We start from the raw sequence: 26,498 nt of genomic DNA on the forward strand, positions 1-26,498 counted from the left end.
TCCTCCTGCGTTCGTAAATGAAGCGGAGAGAAAAAAAGAAAGAAATTCTCACGCCTCCTCCACCACCTTAACACTGTCAATTTCTCCATACAACTGTATCATACAAACGCAACCGAAGTCGTGCAGTATTATTCGCCGGAAAATCCCTTGGTGTAAGTTGAATCGGTTTGTCGGAAAAGTTTCCTTTCATAGCGCATATTGGCAATATTCCTTCACAGGGTGGACCATTGATCGTGACCGGGCCAAATATCTCACGAAATAAGCGTCAAACGAAAAAACTACAAAGATCGAAACTTGTGTATCTTGAAGGGGGAAACCAGATGGCGCTATAGTTGGCCCGCTAGATGGTGCTGCCATAGGTCAAACGGATATCAACTGCTTTTTTAAACAGGAACCCCCATTTTTATTACATATTCTTGTAGTACGTAAAGAAAGAATGTTTTAGTTGGACTACATTTTTCGCTTTGTGATAGATGGCGCTGTAATAGTCACAAACATATGGCTCACAATTTTAGACGAACAGTTGGTAACAGGTAAGTTTTCTAAATTAAAATACAAAACGTAGGGACGTTTGAACATTTTATCTCGGTTGTTACAATGTGATACATGTACCTTTGTGAACTTATCATTTCTGAGAACACATGCTGTTACAGCGTGATTGCCTGTAAATACCACATTAATGCAATAAATGCTCAAAATGATGTCCGTCAACCTCAATGCATTTGGCAATACGTGTAACGATATTCCTCTCAACAGCGAGTAGTTCGCCTTCCGTAACGTTTGCACATGCATTGACAATGCGCTGACGCATGTTGTCAGGCGTTGTCGGTGGATCCCGATAGCAAATATCCTTCAACTTTCCCCACAGAAAGAAATCCGGGGACGTCAGGTCCGGTGAACGTGCGGGCCATGGTATGGTGCTTCGACGACCAATCCACCTGTCATGAAATACGCTATTCAATACCGCTTCAACCGCACGCGAACTATGTGCCGGACATCCATCATGTTGGAACTCATCGCCATTCTGTCATGCAGTGAAACATCTTGTAGTAACATCGGTAGAACATTACGTAGGAGATCAGCATACATTGCACCATCTAGATTGCCATCGATAAAATGGGGGCCAATTATCCTTCCTCCCACAATGCCGCACCATAGAATATCCCGCCAAGGTCGCTGATGTTCCACTTGTCGCAACCATCGTGGATTTTCCGTTGCACAATAGTGCATATTATGCCGGTTTACGTTATCGCTGTTGGTGAATGAGGCCCGCATCTCGTGGTCGTGCGGTAGCGTTCTCGCTTCCCACGCCCGGGTTCCCGGGTTCGATTCCCGGCGGGATCAGGGATTTTCTCTGCCTCGTGATGGCTGGGTGTTGTGTGCTGTCCTTAGGTTAGTTAGGTTTAAGTAGTTCTCAGTTCTAGGGGACTTATGACCACAGCAGTTGAGTCCCATAGTGCTCAGAGCCATTGTTGGTGACTGACGCTTCGTCGCTAAATAGAACGCGTGCAAAATCTGTCATCGTCCCGTAATTTCTCTTGTGCCCAGTGGCAGAACTGCACGCGACGTTCAAAGTCGTCGCCATGCAATTCCTGATGCATCGCAATATGGTACGGGTGCAATCGATGTTGATGTAGCATTCTCAACACCGACTTTTTTAAGAGTCTCGATTCTCGCACAATTTGTTTGCTACTGATGTGCGGATTAGCCGCGACAGGAGCTAACAGACCTACTTGGGCATCATCATTTGTTGCAGGTCGTGGCTGACGTTTCACATGTGTCTGAACACTTCCTGTATCCTTAAAAACCATAACTATCCGGCGAACGGTCCGGACGCTTGGATGATGTCGTCCAGGATACCGAGCAGCATACATAGCACACGCCCGTTGGGCATTTTGATCACAATAGCCATACATCAACACGATATCGACCTTTTTCGCAATTGGTAAACGGTCCATTTTAACACGGGTAACTTACAACGAAGCTAATACCGCCCTCACTGGCGGAATGTTACGTGATACCACGTACTTATACGTTTGTGACTATTACAGCGCCATCTATCACAAAGCGCAAGAAGTGGTCCAAATAAAACATTCGTATTTCTTTACGTACTACACGAATATGTAATAAAAAATGGAGGTTCCTGTTTAAAAAAAAACCCGCAGTTGATATCCGTTTGACCTATGGCAGTGCCATCTAGCGGGCAAACCATAGCACCATCTGGTTTCCCCCCTTCAAGCTAGACGAGTTTCGTTCTTTGTAGTTTTTCCGTTTGATGCTTACTTCGTGAGATATATGGTCCGGTCACTACCAATGAACCACCCTGTATATATCTTTACTAAGTGATCAAAAGTATGCGGACACTTGGCTGTGAAAATGACTTACAAGTTCGTGGCGCCCTCCATCGGAATACTGGAATTCAATATGGTGTTGGCCCACTCTTAGACTTGATGACAGCTTCTACTGTCGCAGGCATACGTCCAGTCTGGTGCTGGAACGTTTTTTGTGGAATGGCAGCCCATTCTTCACGCCGTGCTGCACTGAGGAGGGTATCCATGTCGGTCGGCGAGGCCTGACACGAAGTCGGCGTTCCAAAACATCCCAAAGGTGTTCTATAGGATTCAGGTCAGGACTCTGTACAGGCCAGTCCATTACAGAGATGGTACTGTCGTGCAAGCACTCCGCCACAGGCCGTGCGCCGAAGTGGTCGTGCGGTTAAAGGCGCTGCAGTCTGGAACCGCAAGACCGCAAGACCGCTACGGTCGCAGGTTCGAATCCTGCCTCGGGCATGGATGTTTGTGATGTCCTTAGGTTAGTTAGGTTTAACTAGTTCTAAGTTCTAGGGGACTAATGACCTCAGCAGTTGAGTCCCATAGTGCTCAGAGCCATTTGAACCATTTTGAACAGGCCGTGCATTATGAACAGCAAGAAGGTGCTTAAAACATCAATGTAGGCCTGTGCTGTGATAGTGCCACGCAGAACAACAAGGGGTACAAGCCTCCTCCATGAAAAACACAACCACACCACACCACCACCGCCTCCGAATTTTAGTGCTGGCACTACACACGCTGGCAGATGACATCGGGCATTCGCCATACCCACACCCTGCCATCGGATCGCCACATTGTGTACCGTGATTCGTCACTCCACACAACGTTTTTCCACTGTTCAACCGTCCAATGTTTACGCTCCTTACACCAAGCGAGGCATCGTTTGGGATTTACCGCCGTGATGTGTGGCTTATGAGCAGCCGCTCGACCATGAAATACAAGTTTTCTCAAGTCCCGCCTAACTGTCATAATACTTGCAGCGGATCCTGATGAACTTTGGAATTCCTGTGTGATGGTCTGGATAGAGGTCTGCCTATTACACATTAAGACCCTCTTCAACTGTCGGCGGTCTCTGTCAATCAACAGTTGAGATCAGCCTGTACGCTTTTGTGCAGTACGTGTTCCTTCACGTTTGCACTTCACTATCACATCGGAAACAGTGGACCAAGGGATACCTAAGAGTGTGGAAATCTCGCGTACAGACGTACGACACTAGTGACACCCAATCACCTGATCACGTTGGAAGTCCGTGAGTTCCGCGGAGCGCCCCATTCTGCTCTCTCAGCCGGCCGCGGTGGTCTAGCGGTTCTGGCGCTGCAGTCCGGAACCGCGGGACTGCTACGGTCGCAGGTTCGAATCCTGCCTCGGGCATGGGTGTGTGTGATGTCCTTAGGTTAATTAGGTTTAAGTAGTTCTAAGTTCTAGGGGACTTATGACCTAAGCTGTTGAGTCCCATAGTGCTCAGAGCCATTTGAACCATTTTCTGCTCTCTCACGATGTCTAATGACTACTGAGGCCGCTGATGTGGAGTACCTGGCAGTTGGCGGCAGCACAATGCACCTAATATGAAAAGAGTGGGGGGGGGGGGGGTGTCCGGATACTTTTAATCACACACACACACACTATATATATATATATATATATATATATATATATATATATATATATATATAATTATGTCTTCCTTTCCTCCTTTCCTAAATGATCTGTAACATTCTTTTATAATTTTCACAGTGAGGCAAGCGAGAAAATGAGTGCGAAAAAGATTTCAAACTCACACGCAAAGCATCTGCGAGTTCTTACGATACCTAAAACAGAGATTACTTATATCGCAGATGACGAGATTCTGTTCACTTTGCGTTACACAGGAATGACACATGATTAGGATTCAATGTTAAACTGGAGGTCCCCTTTCCCTACTTGGATAACAGTCAGAGTTGGCACACGAATTGCCTAAGTGGCGTCCAGTCCCCATCATGGACTCAGACGAAATTAATTAAAAGCTCTGTTCATCCTTCGCTTTATGGGAAATGTAATAACAGCGTAGCGAGACGAGTGTTTTCAAACTCCATAAACTCATGTCAAGAGGCAGTTGATGGTGAGATAAGTTTCACCACAGTTTACTGCACTTTCGAGCCTTTACTTTCCTTTTGAAGAAGAGAGGGAGATGGTTATGTGAAACGTGACGAATGACGAGCCACAGCGAGCGGCTAGAGCGATGAAGGAGAGTTTATCGCCGTCGTGTTGCTCGCGGGCGACGCCTTCAAGGAGAAAGGCAGAGGGCGTGCCCTGCAGGCGGTGGGCGGAGAAGCGTATCGGTTCCGGCTGTCTCTACGCCTTATCTGCGCTGCAGCGTGCTATCTGCGCGCGGCGCACTTCACCTCGTTCGCGCTGGCCGCGGGCGCATCGCACCCGCCGTGTAGGCGCTATCTCCCCGCCCCCTAAATCACTCTGTGTCATATTACCGCAGGGATCAGTACCAGCCCCACTACTCTTCAATCAATATACAACTGACCTCCCAGATACGAAATGCGGAAAATTCTGTTATACTGATGACACGGTGGCAGTCATACGAACTATGAGCAAGGCGAGCGAATACTCGATAAGGATCTAGACATTGGAAGTAAATACCACAAGGAGTGGAAGTTGTGCCAGAACCTCAGAAAATCGAGGTATGCTTTCCCATCTGAGCAAGCACACAGCCAGTGGAGGACTAAACGTATTCTTTTATGATGGAAAAATAAAGTAAAATTACACTCCTGGAAATTGAAATAAGAACACCGTGAATTCATTGTCCCAGGAAGGGGAAACTTTATTGACACATTCCTGGGGTCAGATACATCACATGATCACACTGACAGAACCACAGGCACATAGACACAGGCAACAGAGCATGCACAATGTCGGCACTAGTACAGTGTATATCCACCTTTCGCAGCAATGCAGGCTGCTATTCTCCCATGGAGACGATCGTAGAGATGCTGGATGTAGTCCTGTGGAACGGCTTGCCATGCCATTTCCACCTGGCGCCTCAGTTGGACCAGCGTTCGTGCTGGACGTGCAGACCGCGTGAGACGACGCTTCATCCAGCCCCAACATGCTCAATGGGGGACAGATCCGGAGATCTTGCTGGCCAGGGTAGTTGACTTACACCTTCTAGAGCACGTTGGGTGGCACGGGATACATGCGGACGTGCATTGTCCTGTTGGAACAGCAAGTTCCCTTGCCGGTCTAGGAATGGTAGAACGATGGGTTCGATGACGGTTTGGATGTACCGTGCACTATTCAGTGTCCCCTCGACGATCACTAGTGGTGTACGGCCAGTGTAGGAGATCGCTCCCCACACCATGATGCCGGGTGTTGGACCTGTGTGCCTCGGTCGTATGCAGTCCTGATTGTGGCGCTCACCTGCACGGCGCCAAACACGCATACGACCATCATTGGCACCAAGGCAGAAGCGACTCTCATCGCTGAAGACGACACGTCTCCATTCGTCCCTCCATTCACGCCTGTCGCGACACCACTGGAGGCGGGCTGCACGATGTTGGGGCGTGAGCGGAAGACGGCCTAACGGTGTGCGGGACCGTAGCCCAGCTTCATGGAGACGGTTGCGAATGGTCCTCGCCGATACCCCAGGAGCAACAGTGTCCCTAATTTGCTGGGAAGTGGCGGTGCGGTCCCCTACGGCACTGCGTAGGATCCTACGGTCTTGGCGTGCATCCGTGCGTCGCTGCGGTCCGGTCCCAGGTCGACGGGCACGTGCACCTTCCGCCGACCACTGGCGACAACATCGATGTACTGTGGAGACCTCACGCCCCACGTGCTGAGCAATTCTGCGGTACGTCCACCCGTCCTCCCGCATGCCCACTATACGCCCTCGCTCAAAGTCCGTCAACTGCACATACGGTTCACGTCCACGCTGTCGCGGCATGCTACCAGTGTTAAAGACTGCGATGGAGCTCCGTATGCCACGGCAAACTGGCTGACACTGACGGCGGCGGTGCACAAATGCTGCGCAGCTAGCGCCATTCGACGGCCAACACCGCGGTTCCTGGTGTGTCCGCTGTGCCGTGCGTGTAATCATTGCTTGTACAGCCCTCTCGCAGTGTCCGGAGCAAGTATGGTGGGTCTGACACACCGGTGTCAATGTGTTCTTTTTTCCATTTCCAGGAGTGTATATATTGACATATGGTCACGACACACTACAGATACGTAGAAAAATTCATAAAGTTTTGTTCGGCTGCAGCCGCACTTCAGGTTTCTGCCGCCAGAGCGCTCGAGAGCGCAGTGAGACAAAATGGCGACAGGAGCCGAGAAAGCATATGTCGTGCTTGAAATGCACTCACATCAGTCAGTCATAACAGTGCAACGACACTTCAGGACGAAGTTCAACAAAGATCCACCAACTGCTAACTCCATTCGGCGATGGTATGCGCAGTTTAAAGCTTCTGGATGCCTCTGTAAGGGGAAATCGACGGGTCGGCCTGCAGTGAGCGAAGAAACGGTTGAACGCGTGCGGGCAAGTTTCACGCGTAGCCCGCGGAAGTCGACGAATAAAGCAAGCAGAGAGCTAAACGTACCACAGCCGACGGTTTGGAAAATCTTACGGAAAAGGCTAAAGCAGAAGCCTTACCGTTTACAATTGCTACAAGCCCTGACACCCGATGACAAAGTCAAACGCTTTGAATTTTCGGCGCGGTTGCAACAGCTCATGGAAGAGGATGCGTTCAGTGCGAAACTTGTTTTCAGTGATGAAGCAACATTTTTTCTTAATGGTGAAGTGAACGGACACAATGTGCGAATCTGGGCGGTAGAGAATCCTCACGCATTCGTGCAGCAAACTCGCAATTCACCAAAAGTTAATGTGTTTTGTGCAATCTCACGGATTAAAGTTTACGGCCCCTTTTTCTTCTGCGAAAAAAAACGTTACAGGACACGTGTATCTGGACATGCTGGAAAATTGGCTCATGCCACAACTGGAGACCGACAGCGCCGACTTCATCTTTCAACAGGATGATGCTCCACCGCACTTCCATCACGATGTTCGACATTTCTTAAACAGGAGATTGGAAAACCGATGGATCGGTCGTGGTGGGGATCACGATCAGCAATTCATGTCATGGCCTCCACGCTCTCCTGACTTAACCCCATGCGATTTCTTTCTGTGGGGTTATGTGAAAGATTCAGTGTTTAAACCTCGTCTACCAAGAAACGTGCCAGAACTGCGAGCTCGCATCAACGATGCTTTCGAACTCATTGATGGTGACAGGCTGCGCCGAATGTGGAGGAACTTGATTATCGGCTTGATGTCTGCCGAATCACTAAAGGGGCACATATCGAATATTTGTGAATGCCTGAAAAAACTTTTTGAGTTTTTGTATGTGTGTGCAAAGCATTGTGAAAATATCTCAAATAATAAAGTTATTCTAGAGCTGTGAAATCGCTTCACTCATATATATATATATATATATATATATATATATATATATATATATATATAGAGAGAGAGAGAGAGAGAGAGATTACCAATCTTTGACGTTCATTTACTGCCGGAAGTATGCGCAGGACGAAATTTTGTGACACACTTTTGTATTGCTAGTATGTAAGGAATCGCGCTGTGAATTCCTAGTGCGCAAATTTTTCTTCACCCTACACATATAGGCTGGCGCACTCCAATAACATGAAAAATCACAAAAAGAATGGCGCTGGTTGCATCGCAATACGTCACCCACATCCCGAGAAGTTGCAAAGCGAAGTTGACGCTTGAAATAAACGAAACTCTCCGCCACTGCACATCTCGAGAAGCAAGCGTGTCCCCCACGGTGCTCATAATCGTGATGTGAGTGACGTACGCTACAAGGGTCGAAAGTAATATTAGGGTTTCCTATCACAAACATTGATAAGTGGGCATCACGCTTGCATCGCGGGACGTGTAACAGCAAAGCATTTAATTTATTTCAATGGTCAACTTCGCTTTTCAAGTTCTCGGGATATATTGCGATGCAGCCTATGTCTTTCTTTTTGTGATTTTTCGTCACTGAAGTCGGCCACCCTACATATAGGTTGAAGAAAAATTTGCGCACACGGACTTCACAGCGCGATTCCCAACATACTAGCGATACAAAAATGTCTGTCACAAAATTATATAGGCTTGTGTCGAAAGTAATATTTACTTACGTTTTATAATGTCTCACATTATTTTTTTCATGAGCCCCTATCGTACACTCATACCAGTAAAAGTCGGTTTTCAATATATATTATAACAGAGATATTTGCGCTGCCATTTTTTTTTCACAAAATGTGTTTCCTGTGCTGTTGCGCTTTCGGTACAATTTTGCGATTTCCTACATGTGTTCCAAGTGCCAAATCATGGCGAAAATTTTTCGGGCATTCATTACTAGATGATGCGTGGTCTTCGTGCCAAGCAGTGGTCTGTAGGGTTCCAAGCGTCATGCGTAAAGCTGACGTCCTGTTAGCCTTGGATAATTTGAAGAGATGACAGGCACGTTTTTGGCTGCGACAGATTTTGCAATTGTGGAGAAACGAAGAAGGGTAAACAAGGCCGCTGTTTCGCAAGATTTATACAAGTTTGTCGAGTCAGCTAAAGCTATGAACCCACTCCACGTAATTCCAATGCACACAACTGGCCTCTCTGATTTTAAAGATACTACTGAAACAGTTATCATTGCAACGACGTAAACTCTCCAAATGAAGTAAGATCAGAGTGTCTCATACTCATCCATCACAAATAGCTATTAAAAATTCTTCCCCTGAAACAAAAGAACAGGAAAAATATCGGTGACTTCAAAAGGCAAAAGACCTTGGCTGATGTATGCCTTGCTGTACTTCATCTGAAAGACCAACCATGTTTATCAATTGTGAAACGGGAAGACTTGTTGACGATGTTGCCTTTTCTTCATCAACAGCAAAGGACGCTTTATAGTAAACTTAACAACATCTGATCTCAAGAACGAAGTTGCGTAAGAAATAGAAGTCAATACGGAGAGATATTTTGCTTGAATTTAATTTTTTTGGTTTCTTATTAAAGAATTAAAAGCTGTGAGAAATGTTTTCTTTTTTTAAAATTAAGAGTTCTACTAGTTAAAACATTACTGCTGTTACTGCGGTACTTGTACTATCGCAAATAAAACTTAGTGCCTCAGTATTAATGGCACTTGTAGGAAACTGTCTTTTTCGCACTTGGAACCAATCGGTTTCCTGTTCCGCCACTTAGAACACCCTTAATAAATTATTTTATAATTTGTTCCGTTATTTTCTGCAGTGACGAAGTGAGCTGCATAATTCTATGGTGTCAGAATACTTTCTCAGTTTTTATGGTTACTTGCAAGTTCTGAACAAAAAGGGATGCAATTCTGTAGGGAGCACATTGTGCTCATGTGGGAGCGATCAGAGGGCCGGGGTGGCCAAGCGGTTCTAGGCGCTACAGTCTGGAATCGCGCGACCGCTACGGTCGCAGGTTCGAATCCTGCCACGGGCATGGATGTGTGTGACGTCCTTAGGTTAGTTAGGTTTAAGTAGTTCTAAGTTCTAGGGGACTGATAACCGCAGAAGTTACGTCCCATAGTGCTCAGAGCCATTTGAACAATTTTTTGGGAGCGATCTAGATGGTTGTAAAACAATAAACTGGTAGCCTAGATCGCAGGAATTCTTTCTATTCCATGATTACCGCTTTCGGCGAAACTAAAGCCGCCATCATCGGATCTTAGGACACATACAGGTTACCCTATTTGGGTAGTACCTAGCTTGCGCTTGTATGTGATGGAGACACTTAACATTTATAATGTCATCTCTCTTGCACGTTTATGTGCTACTTACGACAATTTTGTAAGGCCTGCGTGTTATAGGCAACTATTAATATCACCATTGAAACTTCCTGGCAGATTAAAACTGTGTGCCAGACCGAGACTCGAACTCGGGACCTTTGCCTTTCGCGGGCAAGTGCTCTACCAACTGAGCTACCCAAGCACGACTCACGCCCCGTCCTCACAGCTTTACTTCTGCCAGTACCTCGTCTCCTACCTTCCAAACTTTACAGAAGCTCTCCTGCGAACCTTGCAGAACTAGCACACCTTGAAGAAAGGATATTGCGGAGACATGGCTTAGCCACAGCCTAGAGGATGTTTCCAGAATGAGATTTTCACTCTGCAGCGGAGTGTGCGCTGATATGAAACTTCCTGGCAGATTAAAACTGTGTGCCAGACCGAGACTTGAACTCGGGACCTATGCCTTTCGCGGGTAAGCTGTGAGGACGGGGCGTGAGTCGTGCTTGGGTAGCTCAGTTGGTAGAGCACTTGCCCGCGAAAGGCAAAGGTCCCGAGTTCGACTCTCGGTCCGGCACACAGTTTTAATCTGCCAGGAAGTTTCATATGAGCGCACACTCCGCTGCAGAGTGAAAATCTCATTCTGGGAATATCACCATTGTTTGCCTTGATGTTGTAACCTGTATGTGTCCTAAGATCCGATGATGGCGGCTTTAGTTTCGCCGAAACCGGTAATCATGGAATAAAAATAATTCCTGCGACCTTGGCTACCAGTTTTCGGTTTGAAAAAGAGATACATTGCGCTTAGAACGTGAGATCGAGGGCCGTAACGTGACAGCTTTCGACGGTTTCGTGCAGCCGTGCTGCGGCCGGAACTGCAGAGGCGCGCCGCACTGCCGCCTCCGTGGCTGGCCCTCAGGGTCTGAAGAGCCGCTGCCGCACCCAGCCGACGATCCCGCAGCCGCCATCACGCGTGAAAGTGGTTTCGCCGAGCAGATCACGGTCGGGGCGCTTTCTCTGTCCCAACCCGCGCTGCTCTTGAAACAGATGGGCCTGCCGCTCCTATCGGCGACATCTTTCATTAAAGGTGGTTGCTGCTACCACCAGCGTTCTCCGCTCGAGACCCTAAAGTACGATTCTTGGCTGACGGAACTACTTTGGTGTCTGCAGACATAAATATGATCAAAGAAAGTTGGTTGAGTTAGAGAAAAATATTGGAAGTGCAGCAATGAGGGCGGAGCGTGAGTCGTAAGCTGCCCAAGTACAAAGTACCGATGCACAATTTTCTCAAGATCGCAATTGAATCAGCTGCAGAGAGAACACGAAACTCCTTCAGCTAAACATCGTAAGTGACGTTGGAAATGGAATATTTTTTTTTTATGATGCTGAAGAGTTCGCCTTCGAGCTATCGACACTATCACCTGATGGAAGAAAGCCCGCATCTCGTGGTCGTGCGGTAGCGTTCTCGCTTCCCACGCCCTTCCCGGGTTCGATTCCCGGCGGGGTCAGGGATTTTCTCTGCCTCGTGATGGCTGGGTGTTGTGTGCTGTCCTTAGTTTAGTTAGGTTTAAGTAGTTCTAAGTTCTAGGGTACTGATGACGACAGATGTTAAGTCCCATAGTGCTCAGAGCCATTTTTGATGGAAGAAAACAATTGGGAAAATTGTCTTGAGAAACGCTAAACAAAATATACTTAAAATGCAGACTGTTTCTAAAGCGGGCGAGGGCTACTCTTATTTCCACTTGATAAGGCCAGGGGGTTTTTATTTTTCAGCTCTACATACGAGAATGCAATGAAAACCAGAATTTTTTACGTACATAACTTGAAGTGTCTAATGATAATGACTAAGAATGTTTTAAAATTTGAAAAAGAGTGCAACACTTTGTAAAAAAAAGAGGAGGAGGTGGGGAGAGGGAAGTGTGTGTGTGTGTGTGTGTGTGTGTGTGTGTGTGTGTGTGTGTGTGTGTGTGTGAGAGAGAGAGAGAGAGAGAGAGAGAGAGAGAGAGAGAGAGAGAGAGAATGGTTACGAAAGGTAAGGTTCAGTGTTTGAGTCCCGATCCGACGACAGTTTTTATTTGGCAGGGAGTTTCATCAATACATCTAGTTATTCTAAACAGACATATTTAGTAGGTTTACGCATAGTCGTCTGTGAAACATATGTCGGTCCATTTTCTAAAGCTGTTGGTAACAACCGTCAATAAATCGCTTGAAAGCTAGGAATCCTGGGAAGAACATCGTATTAAATACGAAATATACCTCAAATTCACGATAAAAATATATCTGGGATGTAGTATAAAAAAGATGTCAGCAACAAAAGGGTCTTCGGGTGTGATGTCTGATAGATATAGCAACAATACTGTAGGAATTAATCTTAGTAAGTATGTAGGGCTACATATTTCCCATTCCGCAATCAGGTTCTTCCTACCGTTGTGGCTAGGAGCTACTTCGATATGGACAGAACTTAAATTTTTCGTTAATTACGTTAGCTGTCGTCAGAGGCTGATTGATTAGGAGAGCAACAATGGTAATCCATTTTCTTGAAGTGACGCTGAGACAGGTTAAGCGACGTGGCTGACTGTTGCCTCCGGGAGTAGTAGTTCTCGCTGGTCAGTAAACTGGAGATGTAGTAGCGGGGTATTGCGTCCAAAGATAACTAGTATACAAATTGACCGAACGTACGGTTAATGGCTCTACATCAATATCAAGGCTCTGCATTCAACATTAGGTGCGGGACAAAGAGGTAACACAAGACTTGTATCCATCTGACACGATTTAGGTCTCCATGCTTTCCCCAAAACTCCGGTAAGGTTCTCATCTTAAGGCCACAACCGACACCTTCCGACGATTCTTGCTTCGGAGCAGCTTTTTCTCTGTTGAAACCCAATTGGACAAAGTATTGATTCCAAATCTTCATTACCATTTCATCAATTTTTGGTTCTTATTCCTGACATGGTGATGATAGAGAAATATGTGTGAGAAACAAAATGGAGAGATTTTTGCTAAGAGACTTGATTATACTGGCAAGAACGCAAAAGAAAAACCTCAAGGAAAGTCAAAGCTCATGGTTCGGAACACTGTGAACTGAAGAAATTTATTGTGGGTACTGGAGCTCAGAATGTGATGTGACTGCTATGAAACAGAATTGGATGTGAGGGGCATTTGGCGAGGCAAAGCGAAGGAAGTGCTAAGAAACAACTAGGCACTGATTTCTCATAAAAAAGATGGTCAACGTCAGGAAACAGGTATGACATACCTGAATGCACATATGTCTGGCAAAGTACATAAATATAATATAAATAATCGGGAAATTACAGTAGAATGCACGGTGGATAGTCGTTCGTAGTGTCACTTTTCCCAGTTTTGCTGTTGCGCTGGCGAATGAGTGTGAGAAAAATTACTATGTGTCTCCATATGCTGTCTTACATTTCGTGGTCATCACGCGAGATTAAGAATCGAGGTAGAAGAATCATCGTAACATTCTTTGGGTCGTTAAAATGGCTATTAGCATTCACCAAAAAAAATGTAATTATATGTATTGTATTATTTATGTTATCGTCCCTTATAAGAATATACAGATGCTACGCACAACGGTTCCTTCTGGAGTCAGAGCTGATTATAAGGACTTGTATAACACCATAAAGTAGACGATCTTAATAGATGGAGTATTTTGGACGAAATTTTTATGCGCCAGTGGATGATGAATGTAATAGATGTAAGTCCCATGAGAGAGGGAGAGAGACACAGGGAATGAGTGAGACAGAGAGAGAGAGAGAGAGAGAGAGAGAGAGAGAGAGAGAGAGAGAGAAAGAGAAGGAGGAGGAGGAGGAGGAGGAGAAGAAGAAATTCGCAGATTAGGGGATATATTTTCAGTGGTCGAAAGTAACTTTGTTAATTCTTTATGAAGTCCATATTGTGTGTATACTTAGCTTTATGACACGTCTTCACCTTCATGAAGGGACATATATATATGATGGTGGTAATATGTGGTCGAAGAATTAACATCCAGATAAGCCACTACAGTCGCATATTGTTCACTGCTGTAATTGCTTTCCTCTTCAGACAAGACCAATTTCAGACATTCGTTGCTCATATGGCAAGACGTGAAAGGTTCAGAGCTCCATAATTACGTAAATTAAAACTCTATGGTGGAGAGGCTACCGAGCCCTGATGGTAACACGTGCTAGGAACAAAGCTCAGGAATATCGTCAATGCCAAGTGACGATGGCGACGAGGCCTTTAATATTTGAAGATGCTAGTGTCTGATGAGAGAAATTAGTAATACAGCAAATAATACGCGACTTGTACCGGTTTATCTGCATATTAATTCCTAACAGTCATCTTGTCCCCTACAGGCGACGCCAGCGTCTGCTAAGCTTAAGGATGTACGTGATGAGAAGTGTTAATAAATGACGATTGTCATCTCAGGTTAGTAAGCAGGTCTCTGCAGCGGGATGGCAGTTGGCGTGTTAGGCAACCGCGCACGTTCTGAGTGGGGGGATTAGAGTTTTGTGCCGCCGACCGTTTTAGTGCGATCTGTGCCACTTGAATGGCAGGGTGGCTTTAGGGAGAGCGGCCTTTTGGGCGGTGCTGACCTTTGACCTCGGCGATGTGCGAGTCGTACTGAGAGCGGTTGCGCACGGCCTCGAGGCGCGCGGCGATGCTGCGGAACTCGGCGCCGTCGCTGCTGTCTTCGGAGACGGAGCCGGCGCCGGCGCGCAGAGACGCCAGCGAGGGCGACTTGGACAGCGGCGGCGACGCCGACGGCAGCTCGACGAGCGTGCGCCGCACCGTGACGCGCTCCACGGTGACCATGCGGGGCCCTCCGGCCGCGCCGCCCTCCTCGGTCACCTTCTCCACGGTGGTGACGGTGCCCTCGGGCAGCGGCGACCGCAGCAGGCGCTGCTGGGCCGCCGCCACCGCCTCCGGCGCCGCCGCCCCCGCCGCCTCCACCTGGCGCCGGCGGCGCTCCTCCGCTATGCGGCGCTCCACCTCGGCCACGTCGACCAGGCCGCCCTCGGGGGCGTCGCCGCCGCTGCCCCTCGTCGTCCACACGCGCTCGTAAAACGTGACGCGGTCCTTGAGGCGCTTGCCGCCTCCTCCTCCTCCTCCGCCGCCGGGGTCCTCCGACATGGCGAGCGGGTCTGTGTGTCTCTCTACCGCATGAACTAGTCGACCACACTGTCCGGCTGTCGGCTCGAGACTGGCGGCGCGCTGCCCCTTGCAGCTAGACGGCCGCCGCCGCGGAGGTCCAGAGTGCGCATGCGCGGAGTGCGCTGCCCCCGGCAACTAGGCCACCGCGCACATCGATCGGTACCGACAGGGACCTGCATTGCCGGCCAGCTGATAGCGCCGCTCTCGTACTAGAACACTCTATGACGGCCGATAGAAAAGCGACCGCGGGGTTCGAGTGGGCTCGCGAGCCCAGAAACCTCGCCGGGGCGACGCCCTACCCCGTTGAAACTTCGCAGCATCCGCGGAGCAGATGAGACTCGGGCGGGACGTCGTGCGCCTCGTTCAACTAGAGTGTCAGAGGTCATGGTCCGGGTCCGGTATGAGGCGCATAGCGCCACACTGCAGACTTTCGCCCGCGTCTGTCCAACTTGGGCGAATTCACACGGAGATCTAACAAGTAAACCTATCCAACAGACACATTTCCATTTTGATTGGCTTTGAAGGTGTAATAGTGTAGAGCAAAATAAGGAACACATTTTTTTATTCGCGCCTATATCCCTTTCCACTCTGGCTCGCACAATCGTGCGGCTTCGATTATAAATTTTTCGTGTTTCAGCAACATCACGTTTCTGCGTCATTCCAGACTGCAGCGATGGTGCGAGCTCCTAGCTTCCGTTTGGCAGCTGTTTTATTTCATGCTGTGACCACCAGAGTGCAACAGATCATTTAAACCTTCAACGACAAGACAAAGCCATGCGTTACCGAGATAAATGCATTCTGTTTTCCTACATTTCATTAGTTTAAGGAAATTCATGTATCATTTTAGACTGAGCATCTTTCACTTAAGGTGTGTGAGGTGTCTAGACACTTCCATGAAATGCTACTTGCGTTTTATACATCTTTGAATTTTGAGTAGCAGTGACTTCTTGAACAAACTATCGCTATGCGAATTTTTTCAGTATTTTTACCTGATTGTACACGTAATAATGTATGCTAATTGGTACATATCAGATAAAATTTTAAGAGATTTCCTCTCAGGGTGGAAAGGGCTATGCCCGTTAAGAGGGCGAAACGCCCTCTCGAAAAAGTGGAGTTTCAAACAACTTAAAAAAAAAAACCTAAAGCACCACGTACAGTGATGTAGTGATATTTCTGACAAATGCAGCTTTGAAATATCGCTTCATCATATATGGCTGAATTTGGTATTAACGATGGTACACGCTTTTGCTATCAGTCAAATGTCGCAATGAAAAGTCAGATACTGGGGAGAAAGGATTTCGAAAAAAAACCTACTTTTTCGAAAAATCTCGGTGCAGCGTTGTGAAATAAAAAACCATAGAACTTCTATTTGAAGTGTTTTTTTTTTATCTGGTACCGTCTCAGTAATATTCATTCTGAAACACTAAACTCAATTTTTTTTTTCGAGGTAGTGTTATACCCTCTTAATGGCCGTATAGGCATGTGTAAAGAAATATGTACCTCTTATTTTGCTGTATACTACACATATTCAAACCTTTTCTAAATCGAAGTGTATACCTAGCGTAGGTTTACTTGTAAGTCGAGCGTACTTGATGCCGAGATAATGCCAGATGTTAAGAACTCTGTGTATTTTCTGTGAGGCTATTGCCACTGTTGCAACCGTCTCCATAGCCCTCTGTAATAATAAAAAAACTGAATATTCAGTGATCAACAACAGGTGTCATGTGACGTCCCCCTCCCCTCTCCGACCAACTGCAGAGAACAGAGAACGGAAAAATAAGTCGCTAGCGCACATCGGTGCGGTGGCGCTCGATCTGGTGGTAACCTGGTTCGAATACCGGTGGTGCATCAAATTTTCCCTGCCACTATTTGGCCAGTTAGGGGAGGAGAGGTGGTCGACTAAAGTTCCTGGTCACCAGACGTTGTACCAGTGTCCTGGATTAAACTCCAAACCTCTCTGCAGTGTCTCATGAAGCAAGAGCATGTGAGCCGCTTGACCACCACCACCACCACCGCCATGTCGTCGCCGCATCCTGTGTCCACTATTTTGTGCCCTCTGCATTTCTTGATTAATTTGACACGCTGTTATTTCTAATAGACCTTTGCCTATTTTATTTATTATTAGCCTCGTGTTGGTTTTCTTTCTCAAAATGTTTCCAAAATCATGCTATTGTATTTTATATATGCTAGGTGGTAACAGTTTTCACTCGTCACGGACGGAACATTCCAAAAACGCCGTCAATATGTGATATAACACCACGTCGTAAATAAGATGATCGCAAGGCGTGGGGCTATTCGATAGATATTCACAACACTTTAGTATTAGGACATCAGCATGGTATTTTAGAAACTGAATTGATACAACTTTTATATTTATATGTTTCTTTTATAAAAAAAATAAGAGGTTGCCCTGTTTAATCACAGAGTTTTACTTTGTTGTTGGCCAAAATGTGACACACACATTCACACATGTTAATTTGACGTTTAAACTAACTGCCGATACCATTATATGATACTGAAAATACACAAAGTTGATAATATTACTGGATAAATATTTCGTGCCTGCGACTATATGAAATTGTAATTTTATGTAGATATTTTACTTGAACGTAAAGACGTGCATTCATCTCACGGTAACAATAACAGTTAGAGGACTTCGTTAACACGTAGTCAATATGCAATGAGGTTGTATTATAATGCACTGACAATCTATGATTTTTTAATGGCTACAGGTAAGGATAGAAGTATGGAAATCGGTCATGTCATTAGAAAATTGAATTATTATACTTTACTAAATGCTCAAAAAGCTATTATTTTCTTTTTTGGATCGTTGTGATGAGATTAATGTGTTCATTGATCTCTTTTGTTCACTGATCTCCGTCAGAGAAAGACAGCAGCAGGTTCCTGTCTCTTTCTTTCTTAGGGCACTTGCTGTTAGTAACAGTAAGAGCAATAACAAGGGAACTTATTAAATCTAGGGCGAGGACCAGTATCTTTCAAAAATTTGTACACATTTTTCTCGATAGAAAGTGGTGTCACTTGTAGATTGTAGCACTTGTAGACAGATGGCAACTAAAGCCAACAGGCCATCTGTGGTCGTTTCCCTGCTCCGGCAGCCAAGTTCAGTAAATCCTCTTTTCTTCCCGCAGCTTTGTATGTCTAACACCTCTCTCTCTCTCTCTCTCTCTCTCTCTCTCTCTCTCTCTCTCTCTCTCTCTCTCTCTCTCTCTCTCTCTCTCTGTGTGTGTGTGTGTGTGTGTGTGTGTGTGTGTGTGTGTGTGTGTGTGTGTGTGTGTGTGTGTGTGTGTGATGGTGTGGCAAACTTGTTGTTGTTGTCTTCAGTCCTGAGACTGGTTTGATGCAGCTCTCCATGCTACTCTATCCTGTGCAAGCTTCTTCATCTCCCAGTACTTACTGCGACCTACATCCTTCTGAATCTGCTTGGTGTATTCATCTCTTGGTCTCCCCCTACGATTTTTACCCTCCACGCTGCCTTCCAATACTAAATTGGTTATCCCTTGATGCCTCAGAACATGTCCTACCAACCGATCCCTTCTTCTGGTCAAGTTGTGCCACAAACTTCTCTTCTTCCCAATCCTATTCAATACTTCCTCCTTAGTTATGTGGTCTACCCATCTAATCTTCAGCATTCTTCTGTAGCACCACATTTCGAAAGCTTGTATTCTCTTCTTGTCCAAACTATTTACCGTCCATGTTTCACTTCCATACATCGCTACACTCCATAAAATACTTTCAGAAATGACTTCCTGACACTTAAATCTATACTCGATGTTAACAAATTTCTCTTCTTCAGAAACGCTTTCCTTGTCATTGCCAGTCTACATTTTATATCCTCTCTACTTCGACCATCATCAGTTATTTTGCTCCCCAAATAGCAAAACTCCTTTACTACTTTAAGTGTCTCATTTCCTAATATAATACCCTCAACATCACCCGACTTAATTCGACTACATTCCATTATCCTCGTTTTGCTTTTGTTGATGTTCATCTTATATCCTCCCTTCAAGACACCATCCATTCCGTTCAACTGCTCTTCCAAGTCCTTTGCTGTCTCTGACAGAATTACAATGTCATCGGCGAACCTCAAAGTATTTATTTCTTCTCCATGGATTTTAATACCTACTCCAAATTTTTCTTTTGTTTCCTTTACTGCTTGCTCAATATACAGATTGAATAACATTGGGGAGAGGCTACAACCCTGTCTCACTCCCTTCCCAACCGCTGCTTCCCTCTCATGCCCCTCGACTCTTATAACTGCCATCTGGTTTCTGTACAAATTGTAAATAGCCTTTCGCTCCCTGTATTTTACTCCTGCCACCTTTAGAATTTGAAATAGAGTATTCCAGTCAACATTGTCAAAAGCTTTCTCTAAGTCTACAAACGCTAGAAACGTAGGTTTGCCTTTCCTTAATCTTTCTTCTAAGATAAGTCGTAAGGTCAGTATTGCCTCACGTGTTCCAGTATTTCTACGGAATCCAAACTGATCTTCCCCGAGGTCGGCTTCTACTAGTTTTTCCATTCGTCTGTAAAGAATTCGCGTTTGTATTTTGCAGCTGTGGCTTATTAAACTGATTGTTCGGTAATTTTCACATCTGTCAACACCTGCTTTCTTTGGGATTGGAATTATTACATTCTTCTTCAAGTCTGAGGGTATTTCGCCTGTTTCATACATCTTGCTCACCAGATGGTAGAGTTTTGTCAGGACTGGCTCTCCCAAGGCCGTCAGTAGTTCTACTGGAATGGGGCAAACTTATATTTCTATATAAGTCTACAGATAATTTCATCCAAATACATCTCGCCAGAAAAGGTACACAATTCATAAACATTTCAGGACGTTATCAATAAAGGCTGCATTTATGAAATATAAGGGGCAAACTTATATTTCATAAATGCAGCCTTTATTGATAACGTCCTGAAATGTTTATGAATTGTGTACCTTTTCTGGCGAGATGTATTTGGATGAAATTATCTGTAGACTTTTGCTTTGCATGCTGTAGGCTTTTTCCAATTGCAGGATCACATTGTTTTTATATCTTGGTTTACGCAGAGTATGAATTCAACATTCGGTATTTCGTTTCTGTATATCGTTCCAAGGGCAATAACTTGTTAAGACTGCTGGTCTGCATTTTTTGCTACCATCAGTGTCATAGATCATAATTTCCCCTTGTAGTTTTTAAATTATCTCAATCGTAACAATTACTTTGAAGTTATTTGGACCGATTCTTTATTTGCAGGGGTGTAGCGTGTGGTTCACATTCACAGGACATGTGTATCAGTATGTTCTGCAGAAATGATTATCATTTAAGTCATTTCGGTTCAGCATGTGTCCTGTTGCCTAGTAGGCTATGGGCCATGGGCTCTGATAACTTCTTCCATGCGTGATGGCACCGACGCGTATCAGGTGCCAATGGGGTACTATGGTATAGCTATCCATGCTGCAATCACGTGGTTCCTAAGTTAATTTGTGGTCGGCATTGGGTCGCAGCACTGCACCCGTAGTTTCACCATACCCCACACGTTTTCGATTGGCGACAAGTCTCGTGGTCTGGAGGGCCAAGGAAAAAGAATGACATTCTGTGACACTAAAAAGGCACGTGTTCGAGTAGCATCATATGGTCGTGCATTGTCTTCCTGAAAAATAGCGTTTGGCGTGTTGTGTAGAAAGGGTATGGCTATTGGTCTTAGGGTCTTGGAAATTTGTGGTAAGGTATTATGGGACGAAACTGCTGAGGTCATAGGTCCCTAGGCTTACACGCTACTTAATCTGACTTAAACTATCTTACGCTAAGGACAACACACACACACTCATGCCCGAGGGAGTACTCGAACCTCCGACGGGTTTAGCCGCGCTGACCCTGACAAGGCGTCCCCAGACCGCTCGGCTACCCCGCGCGGCTCGTAGGATCTCATTCACGTAGCTTCAAATGGCTCTGAGCACTATGGGACTTAACATCTGAGGTCATCAGTCCCCTAGACTTAGAACCACTTAAACCTAACTAACCTAAGGACGTCACACACATCCGTGCCCAAGGCATGATTCGAACCTGCGACCGTAGCAGGAGCGCGCTTCCGGAATGAAGCGCCTAGAACCGCTCGGCCACAATGGTCGGCATTCACGTAGGTCACACTGGAGATAGTGTCCTGCACGCACAGCAACTGTGATTTGTGGTTGTGCCCAATAGACCCCCCCCCCCCCCCCCCCCCCCCCCCCACAGACACACACCGTACGGTTTGCCGGCCGCGGTGGGCTAGCGGTTTTGGCGCTGCAGTCCGGAACCGCGGGACTGCTACGGTCGCAGGTTCGAATCCTGCCTCGGGCATGGGTGTGTGTGATGTCCTTAGGTTAGTTAGGTTTAAGTAGTTCTAAGTTCTAGGGGGCTTATGACCTAAGATGTTGAGTCCCATAGTGCTCAGAGCCATTTGAACCATTTGAACCTTACGGTTTTGAGTTGGCGCTGTATGTCTTGTTTGAATGCAGTCACTGTGACGCCACTCCCCCTGTCTGCGGCCATCATTTTCAAACAAACAGAACCTGGATTCGTCCGAAAACACTATCTGATGCCATTCCTGTCCACAGTGACGTCGTTCCGTACACCATTGCCGTCTAGCATGTTTCTGCACATTCGTCAAAGGTAGACGGATGATACACCGTTACATTGTTGCGCCAAAGCTGCAGAGGACGCAGGTCTGTCCTGCAGTGCCATTAGGATGAGGTGTCTATTCTATCTTTTCCGTGTGTGTGTGTGGGGGGGGGGAGGATGGTCTGGGTGTGACGACATGACACGTCTCGTCGTATTCTACGGTATTCTGCACACACCCGTTCCACTGCCGAAACACCTGGTCCTACACGAGCAGAAATTTCTCGAATGGATACAACACATTCTCTCATGCCAATAATTCGCCTTCTTTCAAACTCACTGATCTGCCGGTACGGTTCGCGGATACGTCTGCGAGTCACCCTGCACGTCTGCTCAAATCACACTGATCAATTACCTTCGAGCCGGCCGGAGTGGCCGAGCGATTAAAGGCGCTACAGTCTGGAACCGCACGACCGCTACGGTCGCAGGTTCGAATCCTGCCTCGGGCATGGATGTGTGTGATGTCCTTAGGTTAGTTAGGTTTAAGTAGTTCTAAGTTCTAGGGGACTTATGACCACAGTAGTTGAGTCCCACAGTGCTCAGAGCCATTTTTGAAAATTACCTTCGGTTTATAGCGGCAACAGCCGCAGGCACATTTTACCGGTAGGTGATATTGCGCCGCGATATCAGTGTTGTCCTTGAACCCGCGGGTCTACACGGTTGAAATGCTAATCATTTTGGCAGAAAGCACTAACGTACATGTCCTGGGAATATGGAAGTCCTATCTCTAGTCGTTCAAGGTGTTCTGTTTTATCTGATCATGAGTATATTTATGGTACCCGAAATCAGCAAAGAACAAGGTATTGCGCTTCTGAACTTAGTGTACATTGATCTCACATAACTGTTTCTACCATTACGTTTGTTCGTTCTTTGTGCCGAACAGTCAGAAAATCAGGAGGTAACGCGAAAGCTGCACCTTGTCAAAAAAGTTCCCTCCACAGTGTACGTTATTAGCCAGCATAAATCATTTGCCGGCCGGAGTGGCCGAGCGGTTCTAGGGGCTTCAGTCTGGAACCGGGCGACGGCTACGGTCGCAAGTTTGAATCCTGCCTCGGGCATCGATGTGTGTGATGTCCTTAGGTTAGTTGTCTCTCTCTCTCTCTCTCTCTCTCTCTCTCTCTCTCTCAGACACACAAACACACACACACTCATTTCGGGTGCCATAAATATGCTCATGATCAGATAAACTACTGTGCACGCATAATAGACTTGAATGCCTCCATTGACCATGTAACATTATAAGGTGAATCTCCACCGCAGTTTTTATAACCTCTGTGACAGCTAGTCACAATTAGATAATTATCACCGCCGCCAGTGATTTATTGACTACGAAATAAATATAACACGCTACGTGGAAACCAGATTACAGCGTAAATGTTTTAATTGCCATATTGCAGTGCTCCGTAATGAATATCACCATCTAATTATTGTATGAAACTGCATAACTTTATTAGTCTCCTCTCCCTCTCTCCCTCTCTCTCTCTCTCTCTCTCTCTCTCTCTCTCTCTCTCTTTCTGTCTCTTTTAAACTTTTAAATCGATTTCACTTTTTGCTGCTTCGCACACTGGTTTTATCCGGAATATTTCATGCTGGATGGCCGGTCTGACGGCTTGGCGTAAGTTCATTTATCTTTTGCTGGGAATGCACGCTTCTTTGTCGGCCGCTAGAACGTAGCTCAAGCTCGTTTACGACTTATCGTGCAGCCGACAGCTAGATCCAGAACTAGCAAGAGGAGAGAGGAATGTGTTTCAGTATCAAACAACGTTAATAAGACCTTTTTTTATTGAAATGAAAAGCGAGAGACACTGTATATAGAAACTGGAATATTATGTCGAAAAGTTGGTAGAAAAAATATTTTCTGTTCTAATCCTCAGTGCTGAATCTTTGTAATAAGTACATCGAAGGGCTTTCTTTTGCAACATGTGCTCTGCAGTGAAACATTAATGATTTACCTGCAGGCGGGATAAGCATATTTGTCATCTTATTTAATGGTGATGTACCCTGTTTTATATATTCTTTAATTCTACATACAAACAACTGCCTTTCATTAGAAACGCCATAACCTGTCAATCTCGTCAAATATGAAGACCGTGTACCAGTTACTAAGACAATTCTCCGAGTAAAGCAACGTCTTTGCTGAACAAACGATAGCGAAACTGTGCCAAATTCTCCTATGTGTTACAAATAATCTTGATTCTACCCCACTTCTGCAAATGTCTAATGCAAGTTTGAAAACTGTCTACACACACGGTACCGACAAGGAATTTTCATTGGCTGAAGAATCAAATCTAGGTTTTCGCGGATCAAGAGTCTCTGCTATAAAATGAACGAGCGATCTCGAGTACAAAGAAAGATCGTGTAACTTGTGAAGGCTTATTAAGCGGCTATTCTGAAGGGAGAAGTGCGCTCTCTCTCTCTCTCTCTCTCTCTCTCTCTCTCTCTCTCTCTCTCTCTCTCTCACACACACACACACACACACACACACACACACACACACACACACACCTAACCGTTCTAAAAAAATTAAAAGAAGAAACGTGGATATGCTTATAGCGCCGATAAATGATCTAAAACGAAACTCTTATAAATTATATCTCTTTATTACCACATAAGCAGGTGAGACAAGCAACCGAGAGAAGGGCAGAGTAGAAAATGAATCTAGTAGGCATGGAAACAAGTGATCAACGTCTGCAGAAAACAGCGGCTCTGTTAGACAGGTAAAAGGAAATGGATGGCTAAGAATGGTAGCCAAAACAAAAGTCAGACTTCGTACAAAGTAGAGAACTCGAAAGTTGGGTAGGTGGATCGAACTGACTGCCTCCTGTTTCTGGGAAAAAGTATTAATACATTTACGTTTTAAGAAAATCTTTAGAAATTTTCATGTTTTTGTGTGGTTCAGAGAGATTAGAAATTCAGAGAAGCAAAGTTTTGCATCCTAGCTCGATACAAGCATAGCGTGCAGAAGCCTAGATCGACTGTTCAATGGCCGCAAACGTAGGTTAGCGAAATTTACCTTTGCATGTAATGTGGGATCATATCAGTACCGATGGAAAAGGCAGAATCTTTTTAACAGCAAACACAAACACGTTTGAAGTTAAAGTCCAGTCCAGAAATTTAGTTAACAACTTTGTTTTAGAGTAGGCGTATGGAGGCGTCAACAACGAGATGTGAGCTGTGGATCCATCTGGAGGTCGGGGTGTTTGTTCCCTGTTGCCGACCATCGCCCATGCCCCTGTGACATTTGCCGAGACCCCTGGAACACTAGCAACAGTGCGCGAAACTGTCTACCACTCGGATGGAGTGTCAGGATATTAGATAAAGTGCCTCAAATCTACAGCTATGTTGCGGACAGAGCGTCCAAATTCACAACAGCGAATTCTGAGTGAAACTGTCTTGGGCTTTGGTAGGACATAAGCGGAATTCATTTCTTAGAAGACACAACTGCTAGGAGGTTGCGGAAAGATGTGTTGATCGTGACTGCATTTAAATGGACGCCGATGGTATTGGTTTGGATCTGGTGAGAAGAAAAAATGTCCAGCAAAGGTAATAAATTAGTTTCGTAAAACAAAAAAAATAGTATTTTATCTTAAAGTGGGTTGGAAGACATCGCCGACGACATTGTGACATCGTCGGGATGATTAGAAGAAGCGCCGGCCAAAGTGGCCGAGCGGTTCTAGGCGCTACAGTCTGGAACCGCGAGACCGCTACGGTCGCAGGTTCGAATCCTGCCTCGGGCATGGATGGGTGTGATGTCCTTAGGTTAGTTAGGTTTAAGCAGTTCTAAGTTCTAGGGGACTCATGACCTCTGATGTTGAGTCCCATAGTGCTCAGAGCCATTAGAAGAAGCGACTATTCAAAGTACCGAGCTCCAGAGACAAGAGGCAAAAGCAGATTTACAGACCTCCACCGAGAAGACACAATAGTGAAGAAAATCGAAATAGCTTCTAGATGGATGGCTTCAAAAAATGGTTCAAATGGCTCTGAACACTAAGGGTCTTAACATCAGAGGTCATGAATCTCCTAGAACTTAGAACTAGTTAAACCTAACTAACCTAAGGACATCATACACATCCATGCCCGAGGCAGGATTCGAACCTGCGAACGTAGCAGTCGCGCGATTCCGGACTGTAGCGCCTAGAACCGCTCGGCCACCGCGGCCTGCGAGATGGATGGCATTTGAAGAAAAATTCAAAACGTTGGGAGCTTAAATACTTACGGAAACGGCTGACAGAAAAATAAGATATGGCAGCAAAAATAAACAAGTTGAATTTATCGTAAGACCTCACTATGAACATCTACAATCCGTAGAATATTTCGATCAGTGCACAATTGAGGCATTACCAGACAGTGATGCATCCCAAGCCTTATACCAATGATTCCCAAGCTTTCATAGACAATTACCCCTGAGTGCAGTCGGACAGTAGGCATTTTCCCCGTCCTCCTCCGCTTCATCACCAACTTAACCGCCTAACTAAACTTTAGAATGAAAAAGACTTTTCTTTGAGCACTTCTATTTCTAAAATGTCGAAAGATTTGGTACTGCTTGTACCTAACAACCTCTTCTACATTTGAGTGTT

General features: G+C 45.7%; 1 protein-coding gene across 1 annotated transcript in view; it reads right to left on the minus strand.

Annotated features, from left to right (window-relative positions):
* LOC126092560 (muscle-specific protein 300 kDa) overlaps positions 1 to 15,816 on the minus strand; it is a 651,560-nt gene extending 635,744 nt beyond the window's left edge. The window contains exon 1 of the mRNA XM_049908233.1: positions 14,704 to 15,816. Coding sequence (XP_049764190.1) covers positions 14,704 to 15,241 — 538 coding nt within the window. The 5' untranslated portion in view covers positions 15,242 to 15,816. The remainder of the gene's footprint in view (positions 1 to 14,703) is intronic.
* Between the last annotated feature and the right edge of the window lie 10,682 nt (positions 15,817 to 26,498).

Source organism: Schistocerca cancellata, chromosome 7 (assembly GCF_023864275.1).
Source record: "Schistocerca cancellata isolate TAMUIC-IGC-003103 chromosome 7, iqSchCanc2.1, whole genome shotgun sequence".
Classification (NCBI taxonomy): Eukaryota; Metazoa; Arthropoda; class Insecta; order Orthoptera; family Acrididae; genus Schistocerca; species Schistocerca cancellata.